At 51.8% G+C, this 15,427-nt stretch overlaps 1 protein-coding gene across 1 annotated transcript in view; it reads left to right on the forward strand.

Annotated features, from left to right (window-relative positions):
* Positions 1–7,259: 7,259 nt before the first annotated feature.
* LOC144732133 (uncharacterized) overlaps positions 7,260–15,427 on the forward strand; it is a 45,413-nt gene continuing 37,245 nt past the window's right edge. The window contains exon 1 of the mRNA XM_078613437.1: positions 7,260–7,398. Coding sequence (XP_078469563.1) covers positions 7,290–7,398 — 109 coding nt within the window. The 5' untranslated portion in view covers positions 7,260–7,289. The remainder of the gene's footprint in view (positions 7,399–15,427) is intronic.

A 15,427-nucleotide genomic window follows, 5' to 3' on the forward strand; every position in this document is an offset into this window, starting at 1 on the left:
ATGACGTCACGCACCTGGGTGGGGGGGGGGGGTCAGACATTTGTGACGATGTGTGATGAGGGGGGGGGTGAGAAATTTGACGTCACATCAAAATGCACAACTTTAAATAAATATAGCCAACACGTTCTACTGAATTAAATAGACTTTTTAATAATTTTTTTCTCTTTCAACATCAGAGTGCAGCGCCACCTTAATACGCAACTACAATGATAATTGTAGTTGCAAGCGATTTGAAGCATATTTTATATATTTTTGGGGGGGGGGGGGGCAGAGCTTCTGTGACGTCATATTTGAGGGGGGGGGTCTGATTTTCGTGACGCCGTGTGAAGATGGGGGGGGGGGGCAAAAATCGTCAAAAATCGCGGGACGTCATTTATGGACGGTCCCTAGCTGCATACGATTGCAGATACACACTACACTGCAGCCGTACTTGGAGCAAACCCACATCCCTGGAAAGGGCAATACAACGTCTGCACTGTGCAGCTTCGTTCGTGGTGGCTGTTCTCGTGGTGACACGGTGGCTAGGAGATGTTAACTACCTCGCCTGGTATACAAGAGGTCGTGGGTTCGATCCCAACCCTGACACCTGTTGTATATTTGGAGTTTGCGTGTCTATCTCTCACCGTGGTGAGATGTTAACTATCTCACCTGGTATACAGGAGATCGTGGGTTCGATCCCAATCCTGACACCAGTTGTAGATTTGGAGTTTGCGTGTCTATCTCTCCCCGTGGTGAGATGTTAACTATCTCACTTGGTATACAGGAGGTCGTGGGTTCGATCCCAACCCTGACACCTGCTGTATATTTGGAGTTTGCGTGTCTCTCTCTCCGTGGTGAGATGTTAACTACCTCGCCCGGTACGCAGGAGATCGTGGGATCGATCCCAACCCTGACGCCTGCTGTGTATTTGCAGTTTGCGTCTCTCTCTTTCTTGTCCTCCGGGTTCTCTGGTTTTCCCCTCTACATTTAGAATCAACACCAGTTTAGAGGATTCTTGGCCGCTGTACATTTCTACGTGACGATAAACCAGTTCGTCGAGCTATCATTTGTGGCCAGGTCGCTTCTGGTTTTTTTAAATATAGCTCAGTGGGCCTTACCCTGGTAAAATATAAATAGCTTATAGTTTTAACTTTGTAAGCAAACATCTCGAGCAAATGCATCGGTTGACTTTAACCGATGTATATTCTCGCATGTCACAATATGTATCACAATCTTTATTTAGACTGGAGGAATCGGATGAGCTATGAAGCTCTTTATCATAGATGCCCAGTATTGGCGGGTCAACAATGTTAAAAGGGGGCTGTCATCTCACGCGAAAGTATTAATAGAGCTGTCATAGAAACGCTGACCTTTGTTATAGCCACAGCGAGATGCTATTGCATAATCAATGCCCCATTCAGCTCACCGATTGCAGAACCAGTTTTGGGGGATTTTAACTTTTTTTTAAACTGGAAAATCAGGTCTCTTGGTTGAGTATCACTGCAGTGTGTGAAGTATGTGTGGTGATGATGTCAGGGGGTGTGCAAAAGAAACGTGAAGAGGCGCGTGCTTGGAATTGTATCGACAGAGAGAAAGAGGAACACACCAATGTACCCGAGGCCTCACCATGGGAATGGGAGTACTGTAGATCATTCTAGATTTGAAGCTTTCGTGACTGCAAGGAGTCATACTCTTAGTTCTTTCAGTAAAGTCACGTAGGTAAAAAAATGAAATTAAAATTAATAAAAATAAAACTATAAAATCACGACGTTTCGGAGGCAACACAAGTCTCCGTCATCAGGTGGGACCGTCACAGCCAGATTTGCTGCATCAAGCGATGCATCAAGGAATGCAGCAAATCTGGCTGTGACGGTCCCACCTGATGACGGAGACTTGTGTTGCCTCCGAAACGTCGTGATTTTATAGTTTTATTTTTATTAATTTTAATTTCATTTTTTTACCTACATGGTGACTTTACCGAAAGAACTACGAGTTTAATGGGAGTGGAGCCAAGGATACAATGTATGGGAAACAGAAGGGGAAAAAAGTAAGAGAACGATGGGGAAATATGAGGTAAAGGAACGGAAAAATGGGAGCCATGGGTCAGGAGGGATGAGGGTAGAGAGGAAGAGGCTCGTCGCTGCTGCACGGAGGGGCGTCTGTTTTCACAGCGGCCGGGGAGAGGGGAACGATTCAGAGTGGGATTGGCCACACAGAAGTCGCGTGATTTATGGGGGGTCTTGAGCTGATTTAGATATTTCGATGGTTCCATGCAGGACCCGAGATATTAGTTGAGGGCGGGGCTAGCTGAGTAGTGGGCGTGGTGGGGAGGGGCCAATGCAAAGTGAACGATGCAGGCAGAGGCTGGTGCTGTCAGCTCACCTACCAGAAATATAATAATTATATAACATGTATAATGCGCATTCCATCCTAGGACCCCCCCAATGCAACCAGGGCAACCGATCAAACTAAAGAGGGAAGGCCACTTTGAAGAGATGGGTTTTCAAAGCAGACTTCAATATATATACCGACTCTGATTGCCTGATTTAAAGTGGCAAAAAAACCCCTAAACAAATTCCGTAATAACACTGCCTTAAAATGTCAAATATATACTAGGTGACGTTTTGGGCAAACATGTGAAGATGGACCATTGCCCGAAACGTTACCTCTTTATCCAGGGGAAATTTCTATTAAAAGTTCACTAACATTTCATTGTACGTGGAACAATTTGTGATGTGTGAGTTGGACCGTGTGAATGTCTATTGTTTCATGTTCCCATGGATGACTTCCTGGCATCCGTTTGTTGTTTTGCCATCGCCTGAACTTTACCATGGTAATGGTAACTGTTGAGCGGGGTCCCGTATTTTATGTGGAGCGCTCTTGCCAATAACATGCCCGTTTTTAGTTTTATTTTTATGTTTGTGCACCGCTGCCAATGCGGTAATGTGTTTCATACTGGTAGGAACCTCCTGGTTGCACCAGCCCACAGGGGATTATTGTGTCCGTCGTGCAGGGAGGGGCTGGGTGAGGAGGGAGGGGAGGGAGGGGCTGGGTGGGGAGGGTGGGGAGGGGCTGGGTGGGGAGGGAGGGGAGGGAGGGGCTGGGTGGGGAGGGTGGGGAGGGGCTGGGTGGGGAGGGTGAGGAGGGACTGTGTGGGGAGGGTGGGGCTGGTTGGGGGGTGGGAGGGGTGGGGCTGGGTGGGGAGGGGCTGGTCACCCCGTGGTGCCCTTATAAATAAAACTCAACGTTTAACCTACTCACGCCGGCTTGTGCCCGCCCTCACAGTCGGGCATATTTGCGGAATACACCACGCCGCCGTTGACCCTGGCCATTGACCGAGCAACCCAACGTTCCTACCAGCTCCCTCCGCAGGAATGTGTTTTTTACTCGACCAGAAATGCGGTGCATAGTAAACATGGACCGTTGGCCCAACGGTTCGAGCAACGTGCCATCACCATTGGCCCAACGTTGCATACGATTACTGGGTGACTTTATCTCTATGATTGGGAAGGATTGACTCTACCAGGTAGTACCGTCATACCACTGCCATACAGCACCACATCTTGCATACAGTAATCTAAAAGGACCGCCAATGAGGAATTATACTGGCATAACTTAACATTGAGCAGCTACGCTTTGATTACACATGCGACGTGGTGTGTGATTTAGCCGGTGGCGCTGCAGGGTTACCCCATGGCACCACCTTGATGGTGATTCAGGGGTTTCTTTCATGATTCACGTTGCAGCGCTGTAGTTTGGTTTGGCAGCAATGAATAATTTCAACTTTGAAACGCGCCGCGATCGAATAGAGAACGACTCACGTGCCGTGGCGTACAGCATTGCCAAACCTGTCAACCCCTTATCAGTGCCCTACTACCTTATTACAGACCAGTTCAGACCTTATCGGTCACCCCGTGCCCTTATAAATCTCAACGTTCATCCTACAAAGTCCCATCACAAGGGAGAGACACAAACAAATAGACAAGAAATAGTTTTAACTCAATTTCCCTGCACAAGAATACGGGTCGTCCATAAATGACGTCACGCGATTTTGGACGATTTTTGACCCCCCCCCCCTTCGTCACACGGCGTCACAAAAAGTCAGACCCACCCTCAAAAAAAAATAAAACATGCTTCAAATCGCTTTAAACTGTTGTCATTGTAGTGCGTATTTAATGTGACGCTGCACTCTGATGTTGTAGGAGAAAACATTGATTAAAAAGTCTATTAAGTAGAACGTGTTGTCTATATTTATTTAAAGTTGCGCATTTGTATGTGACGTCCCATTTCTCAACCCCCCCTCCCCCCCTTGTCACACATCGTCACAAATGTCTGACCCCCCCCCCGCCCCCCCCCCTAGGTGCGTGACGTCATTTATGGACGGCCCCTAACATCGTTTGTGTCCCAAAGTGTCAGGTCCCTCGTGTGTTCGAGGGCTATAAGCGGCAACTCAGCCCTGATGTAGGAGGGCAACATTCATGCGGAGTGACATCGACAAGTGTCTACACGTATATGATGATGATGATGGACACCGTGATGTTAACGCTGCTGCTTCTATAAATGTCGAAGAAATGATCCCCTTTGTTATGGGGCCGTCCATAAATGACGTCACGCGATTTTGGACGATTTTTGACCCCGCCCTCTTCACACGGCGTCACAAAAAGTCAGACCCCCCCCTCAAATATGACGTCACAAAGCTCTGCCCCCCCCCCCCAAAACCATATTTCAATTTTTTAATTAAAACATGTTTCAAATCGCTTTAAACTATTGTCATTGTAGTGCGTATTTTATGTGGCGCTGCACTCTGATGTTGTAGGAGTGTTGTTATAACAATTAGTGTTATAACAATTCTATATTTATTTAAAGTTGCGCATTTTTATGTGACGCCACATTTCTCAACCCCCCCTCTCGTCACACATCGTCACAAATGTCTGAGCCCCCCTCCCCCCTCTAGGTGCGTGACGTCATTTATGGACGGCCCCTATGACCCCCCTTGATCCCCGCAAAAATATTCGAGTTACCCCGGACAGACCCCGTGTGTCACGCCCGGCGAGACCCACCCCACACACGATCCATCAATGGGCTCCCACCCGAGACCCCTTGTAACCCTGCCAGACCCCGTTGGGAACCCCGTTGGGGACCCAATTGGGAACCCGTTGGGGACCCCTGCTGGGACCCCTGCTGGGATTCTGCTGGGACCCCGTGGGGACCCCGTTGGGAACCCGTTGGGGACCCCGTTGGGAGGCATCAGAACCCCCTTGGAACCGCCTAAGAAGACTTACCCCGTGTGAGTGCCACGCCCGCGAGGGGAGGGCAGGACCGGGCGTAGCTGATGAACCACGTGAGCCCCTGTGGACCCCCATTGGAACCCCGTGATACCCTGTGGACCCCCCTTGGAACTACGTGGGACCCTGTGGACCCCCCTTGGAACCACGTGAGACCCTGTGGACCCCCCTTGGAACCACGTGGGACCCTGTGGACCCCCCTTGGAACCACGTGAGACCCTGTGGACCCCCCTTGGAACCACGTGAGCCCCTGTGGACCCCCCTTGGAACCACGTGAGCCCCTGTGGACCCCCATTGGAACCCCGTGAGACCCTGTGGACCACCATTGGAACCACGTGAGCCCCTGTGGACCACCATTGGAACCACGTGATACCCTGTGGACCCCCCTTGGAACCACGGGAGACTCTGTGGACCCCCATTGGAACCACGTGATACCCTGTGGACCCCCCTTGGAACCACGTGAGCCCCTGTGGACCACCATTGGAACCACGTGATACCCTGTGGACCCCCATTGGAACCACGTGAGACTCTGTGGACCCCCATTGGAACCACGTGAGACTCTGTGGACCACCATTGGAACCCCGTGAGACCCTGTGGACCACCATTGGAACCCCGTGAGACCCTGTGGACCACCATTGGAACCACGTGATACCCTGTGGACCACCATTGGAACCACGTGATACCCTGTGGACCCCCCTTGGAACCACGTGATACCCTGTGGACCCCCCTTGGAACCACGTGAGACCCTGTGGACCCCCATTGGAACCACGTGGGACCCTGTGGACCCCCATTGGAACCACGTGAGACTCTGTGGACCCCCATTGGAACCACGTGAGACCCTGTGGACCCCCATTGGAACCACGTGAGACCCTGTGGACCCCCATTGGAACCACGTGAGACTCTGTGGACCACCCTTGGAACCACGTGAGACTTTGTGGACCACCCTTGGAACCACCTGAGACTCTGTGGACCCCCATTGGAACCACGTGAGACTCTGTGGACCACCCTTGGAACCACGTGAGACCCTGTGGACCACCCTTGGAACCACGTGAGACTCTGTGGACCCCCCTTGGAACCACGTGAGACCCTGTGGACCCCCATTGGAACCACGTGAGACTCTGTGGACCACCCTTGGAACCACGTGAGACTCTGTGGACCACCCTTGGAACCACGTGAGACTCTGTGGACCACCCTTGGAACCACGTGAGACCCTGTGGACCACCCTTGGAACCACGTGAGACTCTGTGGACCACCCTTGGAACCACGTGAGACTCTGTGGACCACCCTTGGAACCACGTGAGACTCTGTGGACCACCCTTGGAACCACGTGAGACTCTGTGGACCCCCCTTGGAACCACGTGAGACCCTGTGGACCCCCATTGGAACCACGTGAGACTCTGTGGACCACCCTTGGAACCACGTGAGACTCTGTGGACCCCCCTTGGAACCACGTGAGACTCTGTGGACCACCCTTGGAACCACGTGAGACTCTGTGGACCACCCTTGGAACCACGTGAGACTCTGTGGACCACCCTTGGAACCACGTGGGACCCTGTTGACCCCCCTTGGAACCACGTGGGACCCTGTTGACCCCCATTGGAACCATGTGAGACTCTGTGGACCCCCATTGGAACCACGTGAGACCCTGTGGACCCCCCTTGGAACCACGTGAGACTCTGTGGACCCCCATTGGAACCACGTGGGACCCTGTGGACCCCCATTGGAACCACGTGAGACTCTGTGGACCCCCATTGGAACCACGTGAGACTCTGTGGACCACCCTTGGAATCACGTGAGACCCTGTGGACCCCCATTGGAACCACGTGGGACCCCGTCAAGATCACGTGGGACCCCGTGCCGACCCCACCGCGTGTGTCACGCCCGCGTGGGAGGGCACCACGAGGGAGGAGCTGGGTAGCAGCGGCAGAGGGGAGGAGGAGGCGGAGGGAGGGAGGGAGGAGGAGGCGGAGGGAGGAGGAGGAGGCGGAGGCAGAGGGAGGGAGGAGGCGGAAAAGCGCGGCCTCTATGGCGGCGCGGGGAGCGGACGCGTCGGCCTCGTCTCCGCGGCTCGATGTCCACAGGGGCCGCTCCCGCAGTGACACTCCGTCCCCTGGGAGGTCGAGGGCCCGCACCGGTGAGGAGTGTTGTGGTGCAGCAGCAGCAGCAGGAGGAGAGAGGCAGGGAGAGAGAGATTGGTGGACGCGCGTGTGATAGTTGATGGCGGGTGGTGGTGGAGTTGGGTGATGGCGAGCGCCGCTGCTGCTGCGATGGGGCCGGCGGGGTTCTTGTGTTGCCACAGCTGCCCACTGTGTACCGTGTTTGGGGGGGGGGGGCTGTGTGTAGCTGCCACCACCCCCCCTGCCTTGAGGGGGGCTGTTGTGTCGTTTATTTTTTAAAGAGTTAAGCCCGCGATGTCGATGTGAGACCTCGACCTCCGTGTTCTAGCAACTGCCTCGGCGTTACCGAACTTTACCCTCCGAGTTTCGTTCGCTGCCCCTTGACCACGTACAGGGCTGGTGGTGGAGTGGGGGGGAGGGGACTGCCCTCTGTGTCCCTTTAGCTGCCCTCTGTGTCCCTTTAGCTGCCCTCTGTGTCCCTTTAGCTGCCCTCTGTGTCCCTTTAGCTGCCCTCTGTGTCCCTTTAGCTGCCCTCTGTGCCCCTTTAGCTGCCCTCTGTGTCCTTTTAGCTGCCCTCTGTGTCCCTTTAGCTGCCCTCTGTGCCCCTTTAGCTGCCCTCTGTGTCCCTTTAGCTGCCCTCTGTGCCCCTTTAGCTGCCCTCTGTGTCCTTTTAGCTGCCCTCTGTGTCCCTTTAGCTGCCCTCTGTGCCCCTTTAGCTGCCCTCTGTGCCCCTTTAGCTGCCCTCTGTGTCCCTTTAGCTGCCCTCTGTGCCCCTTTAGTTGCCCTCTGTGTCCCTTTAGCTGCCCTCTGTGTCCCTTTAGCTGCCCTCTGTGTCCCTTTAGCTGCCCTCTGTGCCCCTTTAGCTGCCCTCTGTGCCCCTTTAGCTGCCCTCTGTGCCCCTGTAGCTGCCCTCTGTGCCCCTGTAGCTGCCCTCTGTGTCCCTTTAGCTGCCCTCTGTGCCCCTTTAGCTGCCCTCTGTGCCCCTGTAGCTGCCCTCTGTGTCCCTTTAGCTGCCCTCTGTGTCCCTTTAGCTGCCCTCTGTGTCCCTTTAGCTGCCCTCTGTGCCCCTTTAGCTGCCCTCTGTGTCCCTTTAGCTGCCCTCTGTGCCCCTTTAGCTGCCCTCTGTGCCCCTTTAGCTGCCCTCTGTGCCCCTTTAGCTGCCCTCTGTGTCCCTTTAGCTGCCCTCTGTGCCCCTTTAGCTGCCCTCTGTGTCCCTTTAGCTGCCCTCTGTGCCCCTGTAGCTGCCCTCTGTGTCCCTTTAGCTGCCCTATGTGCCCCTTTAGCTGCCCTCTGTGCCCCTTTAGCTGCCCTCTGTGTCCCTTTAGCTACCCTCTGTGCCCCTTTAGCTGCCCTCTGTGTCCCTTTAGCTGCCCTCTGTGCCCCTGTAGCTGCCCTCTGTGTCCCTTTAGCTGCCCTCTGTGCCCCTTTAGCTGCCCTCTGTGCCCCTTTAGCTGCCCTCTGTGTCCCTTTAGCTACCCTCTGTGCCCCTTTAGCTGCCCTCTGTGTCCCTTTAGCTGCCCACTACACAGAGGGGACGGCTCTCCCCACTCGTCATTTGCTCACGCGTTTCTGGGTTAGTCGTGTCCGGTGTTACCGGAGGTACCCCGCGGTGATTCTGTGCTGCCCTTCTGTGTTATTAGCTGCCCACTGAGTAAAGTGGACGTCTCCGCTGTTGTGTAGCTGTCCCTCTGTGTTCAGGCATAGGTGAAGCTTCCCTCTGTGTTCAGCAAAAGGTGAAGCTGTCCCTCTGTTCAGGCATGTGTGAAGCTGCCCCCCTGGGGTTTCAGCTGCTTCTGATTATGCTGCCCTTGATTGTCTCGCTGCCCAGGGACTCGGGGCTACTGCTGCTGCTGTTGTTGTTTCTAACTGGAGAAGTGCCGTTCGGTTCCGCATTGTTAGCCACGGACGAGTGAGTTGTGAGACTGTGTGTCATCGGTGTGCGTCATGTGTGTGGGTTGTTATTGTTGTGCGTCGTGTGTGATTTGTACACGATGAGTGTGTGTCATGTGAATAGAGTGTCGTCATGTGGGTTGTGTGTGTGTGGTTTGTACAGTATTAGCATGCGTCATGTATTGGTGTGTGTGTGTCATGTGTGTGGTTTGTATGTAATTAAACAAGTGTCATGTGATAGTGTGTGTCACGTGTGTGGTTTGTCTTAGTGTGTGTCGTGTAGTGGTGCCATGTGCGTGATTCGTATTCGTGTTTGTCATGTGTGTGTCATGTGTGTGTCACGTGTGTGGTTTGTATTAGTGTGTGTCATGTAGTGGTGCCATGTGCGTGACTCGTATTCGTGTTTGTCATGTGTGTGTCATGTGTGTGGTTTGTATTGGTGTATGTACCTTGAGAGAGTATATTCTGTTAGTGTGTGTATGTGTTTTGTACCGTACAGCTGTATCTTGTCCGAGTAGGTGCCTGGTCTGATGTATCATGTAGTAGAGAGAGTCGTGCGTATTGGATGTGTCCCGTGTGAGTGAATGAAAGCAGATGGGCACATTGTGGTTTTTAGAGGTGAATATAAATGTGTCGTTAAACCCGCCACCACCCGACACGGTCAATTAGTAAGGTTTGTTACGTAAACAGAAGATTGCAATTCGTCACTAGTCCAGCACACCGGTAAATCCACAACATTTACAATTTGAGGACGACGTTTCGCCAGTAATTACAACTAGCATCATCAGGCGACAGCCAGAACACAACATTTACAAATGGTAAATTGTGAATGTTTTGGATTTACTCTCCCAACACACCGGTGTGCTGGACTAGTAACGAATTGGCACGTTCTGTTTACGTGACAAGCCTTACTATTTGGCTGTGTCGGGTGGTGGTGGGTTTAACGACACATTTATATTAACGCGATCTAACCCCAAAAAAAACCTGTATTATGGATAATATTGGTCGCGAAAGCCTACGTGTTTAAACTGTGGTTATTAGACCCGCATTAATCATCAGGGCGACCACTGGGGTTCGAACCGTGAAACGTCTTAAAAACATGTGGTGAACGCACTATCGGCTTGCCCATGATGCCCCTATGTCGTCTTATAAATGAATGCCCTGTGATTGTGTGTGTGCGCGCTCTATGTGTGGGGAGCGGTAGTGTAGCGGGTAGCACGCTGCGCTACGAATACGGCTACTCGCTCACAGGCACCAACACCAGTGACGATTATCAACCGGTCCTGGGCCTCCCCTAGGTCGACTCGGCCTCAAATGAGTACCTGGTGCGGTGTGTAAAAACATCGCCACCGGGGAGACAAAGGTGGTCGGGCGCGGTGTTGCCCACCCAACACCTCGTGTGCCGTGCCGGCCTTCATAGGTGCTCGCTAACAGCACTTGCCCCAACAGCCTGTAAAGGCTTTGTGCGCTATGTGTGAGTATGCTGGAAGCATCCTTGCGTTGAATAATGTGGCATGCTGTGTGTATCGCGTCTGTGCTTATGTACACATTTCACGCTTTGCTCGTGCACCCAACACATGTAACGCACACACGCACACTGTCTGTAGTTGTGCGTCAGTGGCGTCATCGGGTTTGTTTAGACATTTGTGTTCGTGTGTTTGTCCGGCTATCGCTTTCCACAGCCAACAGTGACGGCACATACGTCCGATTTGTTAGTACAAGTGAATGTGACACCAGGGAAGTTCTGCACGTGTGTGTGTGTGTGCCGTGTGCGCCGCGTGTGTGGCCGTGTTATAACGAGGGTTGCTACTCGTATGTATGAATGCTGAACTTCTTTCGCACCGTACGTAGCCAACCGTGCCAATCGGAGGTGCTTGTCTTGGTTGTTCCAGGATCGTCCTCAATTGAAGGTAGATGTCTGAGGAAATCTGTAAGTCTTCCTGGACCATCAAGGTCTCTTTTTCTTGGCCACGGCCCGATTGGGCTCGTCCCAGGCTCGACTCGGCTCAAGCTCATGTCGGCCGGCTCAAAGCGCATGCTCAACTTGAGCCGTCTCTTGAGCACGATTCCAACCATGAGCTGAGTCTGTGCCAAGCCATGGCTGAGCAACCAACCCCTGCCACGTGCAGGGGTCGGCAACCAAATTAACAAGAAGATGAAAAAAATCGAATTCGGTAAAAAAGAAAAAATCGAATTCGGTAAAAAAAAAAATTCGAATTCGGTAAAAAAAAAAACCTCAATATATCAATAGCCGCAATGCCATGCGAATACATACATATATGTGGCGTCACGAAGCAGTCCGGAAAGAGGGCCGCATTCGGCTCCGGAGCAGCAGGTTGTCTTTGGGAGCAATTGAGCGGCTCAGAGTCTGAGCCCGAGCCGTGTTAGAGGCACATAGCCAAGAGCCGAGCCGTGACAAAGAATACGGCCCTACTAAGAGTGACGGGTTACTGTCATTTGCGAAATAACATACCGCTTAAGACAACGCATTTATTTACACGTGCTTCTCACCTCGTCCGATATCGTGAGATATCGTTTTCCCCATGATTCGTCCGTGCCACTCTCGTTGTGACCTGGGCTGCGAGGCACATAGTTGGGTCAACCTGTTGGGCTGGTGGCCATGTGTCATGGGGTCCCTTGTGTGAGCATGTGCTGCCCAGTGGAGGTGGTGGTTCGTGGTGGTTGTTGTTGTTGTTGTTAAGGCGTTCAAATGCACGCGAACGAGCCCTCCGTCGCTGTGCCGTGACGTGGTTTACTGTTTTCCACCCCTCCGGGCAACCAAAGTTTGAACTTCGCCAAGGCTGTAGCAGGTTTAAGCCAAAACTCCTGCTGCTGTTGATGATGATTTTGTTGTTGCTGCCACGGATGCTGCTGCTGATGATGACAAAGTATGCTTTTGATAAATTGCTGATGATGGTGGTGGTGATGATGTCGATTGTGCTTTCCTAATAATAATGCTGCTGCTGTTGTTGTGGTAGCTGACGAGGCTACATGATGCAACCGTTGATGATTGGTGATGCTTCTGATAATGATGCTGTTTCATGAAGTAGTTGCTGCTGCTGTAGAGGATGAAGCCAATGAGGCGATCTCCGATGATAATTGATGATGATGATGATGCTGTTGCAAACGCTGACACTTTGACGCTTTTGCTGATGCCGTTGACATGAATGCTGTTTTTTTTTATTGCTGGTGATGCTGTTGATGTCAATGCTTCTGATGACAATGCGATTGACTTTGAGGCTGCCACTGACAATGATTGATGCTGCTGATGTTGATGTTGGCGTCGATGCCTGTAGCGTCTGATGCTGCTTCTGATGCAGTTGACATTAATGCCACTGACTATGATTTATGATGCTGCTGCTGATGATGCTGCTGCTGCTGCTGATGCCCCGTCTTGAGTTTCGTCTCCGGCGACTACTTTCCGTTCCTTGCATTATTGATGGAGCCCCACCGTGGGCTGAAATGAATCCGAACATTTTCCTTCCTTTGTTGCAGCCTGCTGCTGGCAACAGGTACGGTGACGGTGTCTCACCCTCACCTGATATCCGAGCTCTTGCCCATTTTGTTCGTCGTGGACAGTAGCCGCCCCCGCCGGCTACGGGAGCGAGCCGGTGGGCCTGTGTCACGGTGGGCCCGTGTCACGGTGGGCCTGTGTCACGGTGGCGATCTGCGCTCACCGTTCGCGTCGGTCGCGAGGCCGTCTGCATGGCCCCCCCTCGCTCTCTGAGCCACTGTTTTTTCCCCCACCCGTTCGTTTCTCTTGACCTTGGATTTGAGAGCTCAGCTGTGCTCTCTACAGTGTCAAGGGTGAACCCCGGTAATTTAAATGCTGGTTTTACGTCGGCAAAGCATACCCACTAGCCACACCTCCTTATCTATCGTCACATCAACTGTTTGTGAACGTGAACTCACAATGTTTCTACACTGTCCAATATTGTGTAAGGCGGAGGGGGGGTGGGTGGGTGGGTGATGCAGCGGTTCACGCACTCTGCCATGAATCTGGCGCCCTGGAGTTTGATGATTCCTGGCCAGGACTAACATCACTGGCGAGCGATTTCGCAACTGGTCCAAGGCCTCTCCCCCGCCTACACAAACTTGCACTGAGCAGCGGAGTGAAGTATGACCCCCCCCCTCCACCGTGATCGGCACGCCCGCCCGTGGGAAGATCTTCATCCAGGAGTGGATTGACAAAAGGGCTTAAACTTCGTTCTAAGTTTGTTTAAAATCGTATAAGTCCGTGCAGAAATATGAGACTTAACAAACAAAAACCCGATAACATTACGGCATACACCTGCCGTAGCACTTTGTGTTTGCAAATTACATAATGTTGTATTTGGGTAACCAAATATAAAACGCAGTTTTACTGGCGTAATGGAATGTTATCAGTCACGTCCTTGACCTCGTTTCTTATTGCTTGTGCACGTGCAAATGCGTTTTATAGCTTTGCACAAATACACTGTCAACTGTTCCGCAAAAAAATAAAATAAAAAGTAAGCGAGCTTGGGCAGGACGTGCCACCGGAAGGGGAATGGCCTACGGTTAAGAACAGCGGTGGCGTGGTAGCCGACAGCCGCCAATCGCGCCTGAGACGTTGCCCACCAAGGAGATGGAGTCACGAAATTAGCTCTGGGCGCAGGTTTAACACGTAGTAGGCTCTTTGCGACCAATATTGTAAGGTGATGCAGTACTCGGATATTATTTTCTGCAGCATCTTATATATTAAGGAGGCCGGACTTTATGCAGCAGCACTTTATCAAAACTTGAGCGTGCAGCTTTCGTGACCAATATTCATAATAGTTTTTTTTTTGGGTTAGATCACGTAAATATAAATGTGTCGTTAAACCCACCACCAGCCGACACAGCCAATTAGTAAGTTTCGTCACGTAAACAAAACGTGCCAATATGTTAATAGACTCGAATTGTAAATGTTGTGGGTTTACTCTCTCAACACATCGCTGTGTTTACGTGACAAATCTTACTAATTGCTATGTCGGGTGGTGGCGGGTTTCCTGACACATTTACCCAATCTAACCCAAAAAAACCTCTTATGGATCATGTGCAGGTGTTAGGTGGATTAGTACATCGCAGGAACGCGAGAGATGGCAACGGCTTTGGGATGCCTTCAACCATCAGTGGATTAACCATGGCAGGCGATGTTTCGGTGCCCTCTTTGTGCTGTTCATAAAAGGGGCATCGATGTTAATGAGTTTTGCCTGTAGATGTTTTCGCTTTATTTTAATCCGTTAGAAATGCGGCGTTGATTTATAGGTGACCAGGTGGTGCAGGGATCAGTGCACTGACCTGTCACCACTGAGATTTTGAGTTGGAATCTGGGCAGCCAGCCAACCAACCATGAATTAACTGGGATATAGTGAGTTGATGGTTTCAGCCCGATCACCAGTGACTGCACAAAAAGCCCATCACGTAAAAAACATGTTTTTTCAATAAATTAACCTAAATTTCAACTCTGACAATGAAAACAGTCGGTGTGATTGTCGTGCGATGGACTTGCGTTGCAGGTTCGGATGAACACGCCTCTTTACATTAACTTCAGAAGTAGTTCTGTGACCTTAAGCATTATGGTATACTGCTTCAGGTTAATCGCTTGTTTTTTCTTATAGCGCCCCTATACGCCGGGACATCTCAGAGCGTTTTACATCATCACATCTCATCTCAACACATTTAAAGGGGCACCCCTCATGGCAGCTGTCCCCCCCGTGGGCCCAGGGTAACCGCACCTGGCCTGCAAATTGGCATGAGTCTGCCAGTCGGGGCGATGATTGCTACGCGCAATCCTAATTGAGTAATTCGTGATAAATTTTCGCATTTGGACGCCGACGCCGGCACACACAACGGCCTCCTCTTTGCGAACGACGTCAGGGGATCTTTATCGTTCACTGCGAAGCAGACGGCGCGTTTTATTACGATGGTTATTACACCCGCAGTGATAATCAGGACGGCCGCATGATTCGCAACTTGATCCCCTTTCACGTCGTCATCGTGAAGGTCTCCCCAAGTGGTCATCAACTCTCACGGTGCTGCGATGTAACAGTCCAGCATGTGCACCTGCACACGAACTGATGTCCGTCGCTCCTTCTTCCGAGAGCGAAAGAACACCCGCGTGTAAATGTCCTCATCTCGTGTGATGTCGCCGGT

The sequence above is a fragment of the Lampetra planeri genome, chromosome 2, assembly GCF_965212315.1.
Source record: "Lampetra planeri chromosome 2, kcLamPlan1.2.h2, whole genome shotgun sequence".
NCBI classification, from domain to species: Eukaryota; Metazoa; Chordata; class Hyperoartia; order Petromyzontiformes; family Petromyzontidae; genus Lampetra; species Lampetra planeri.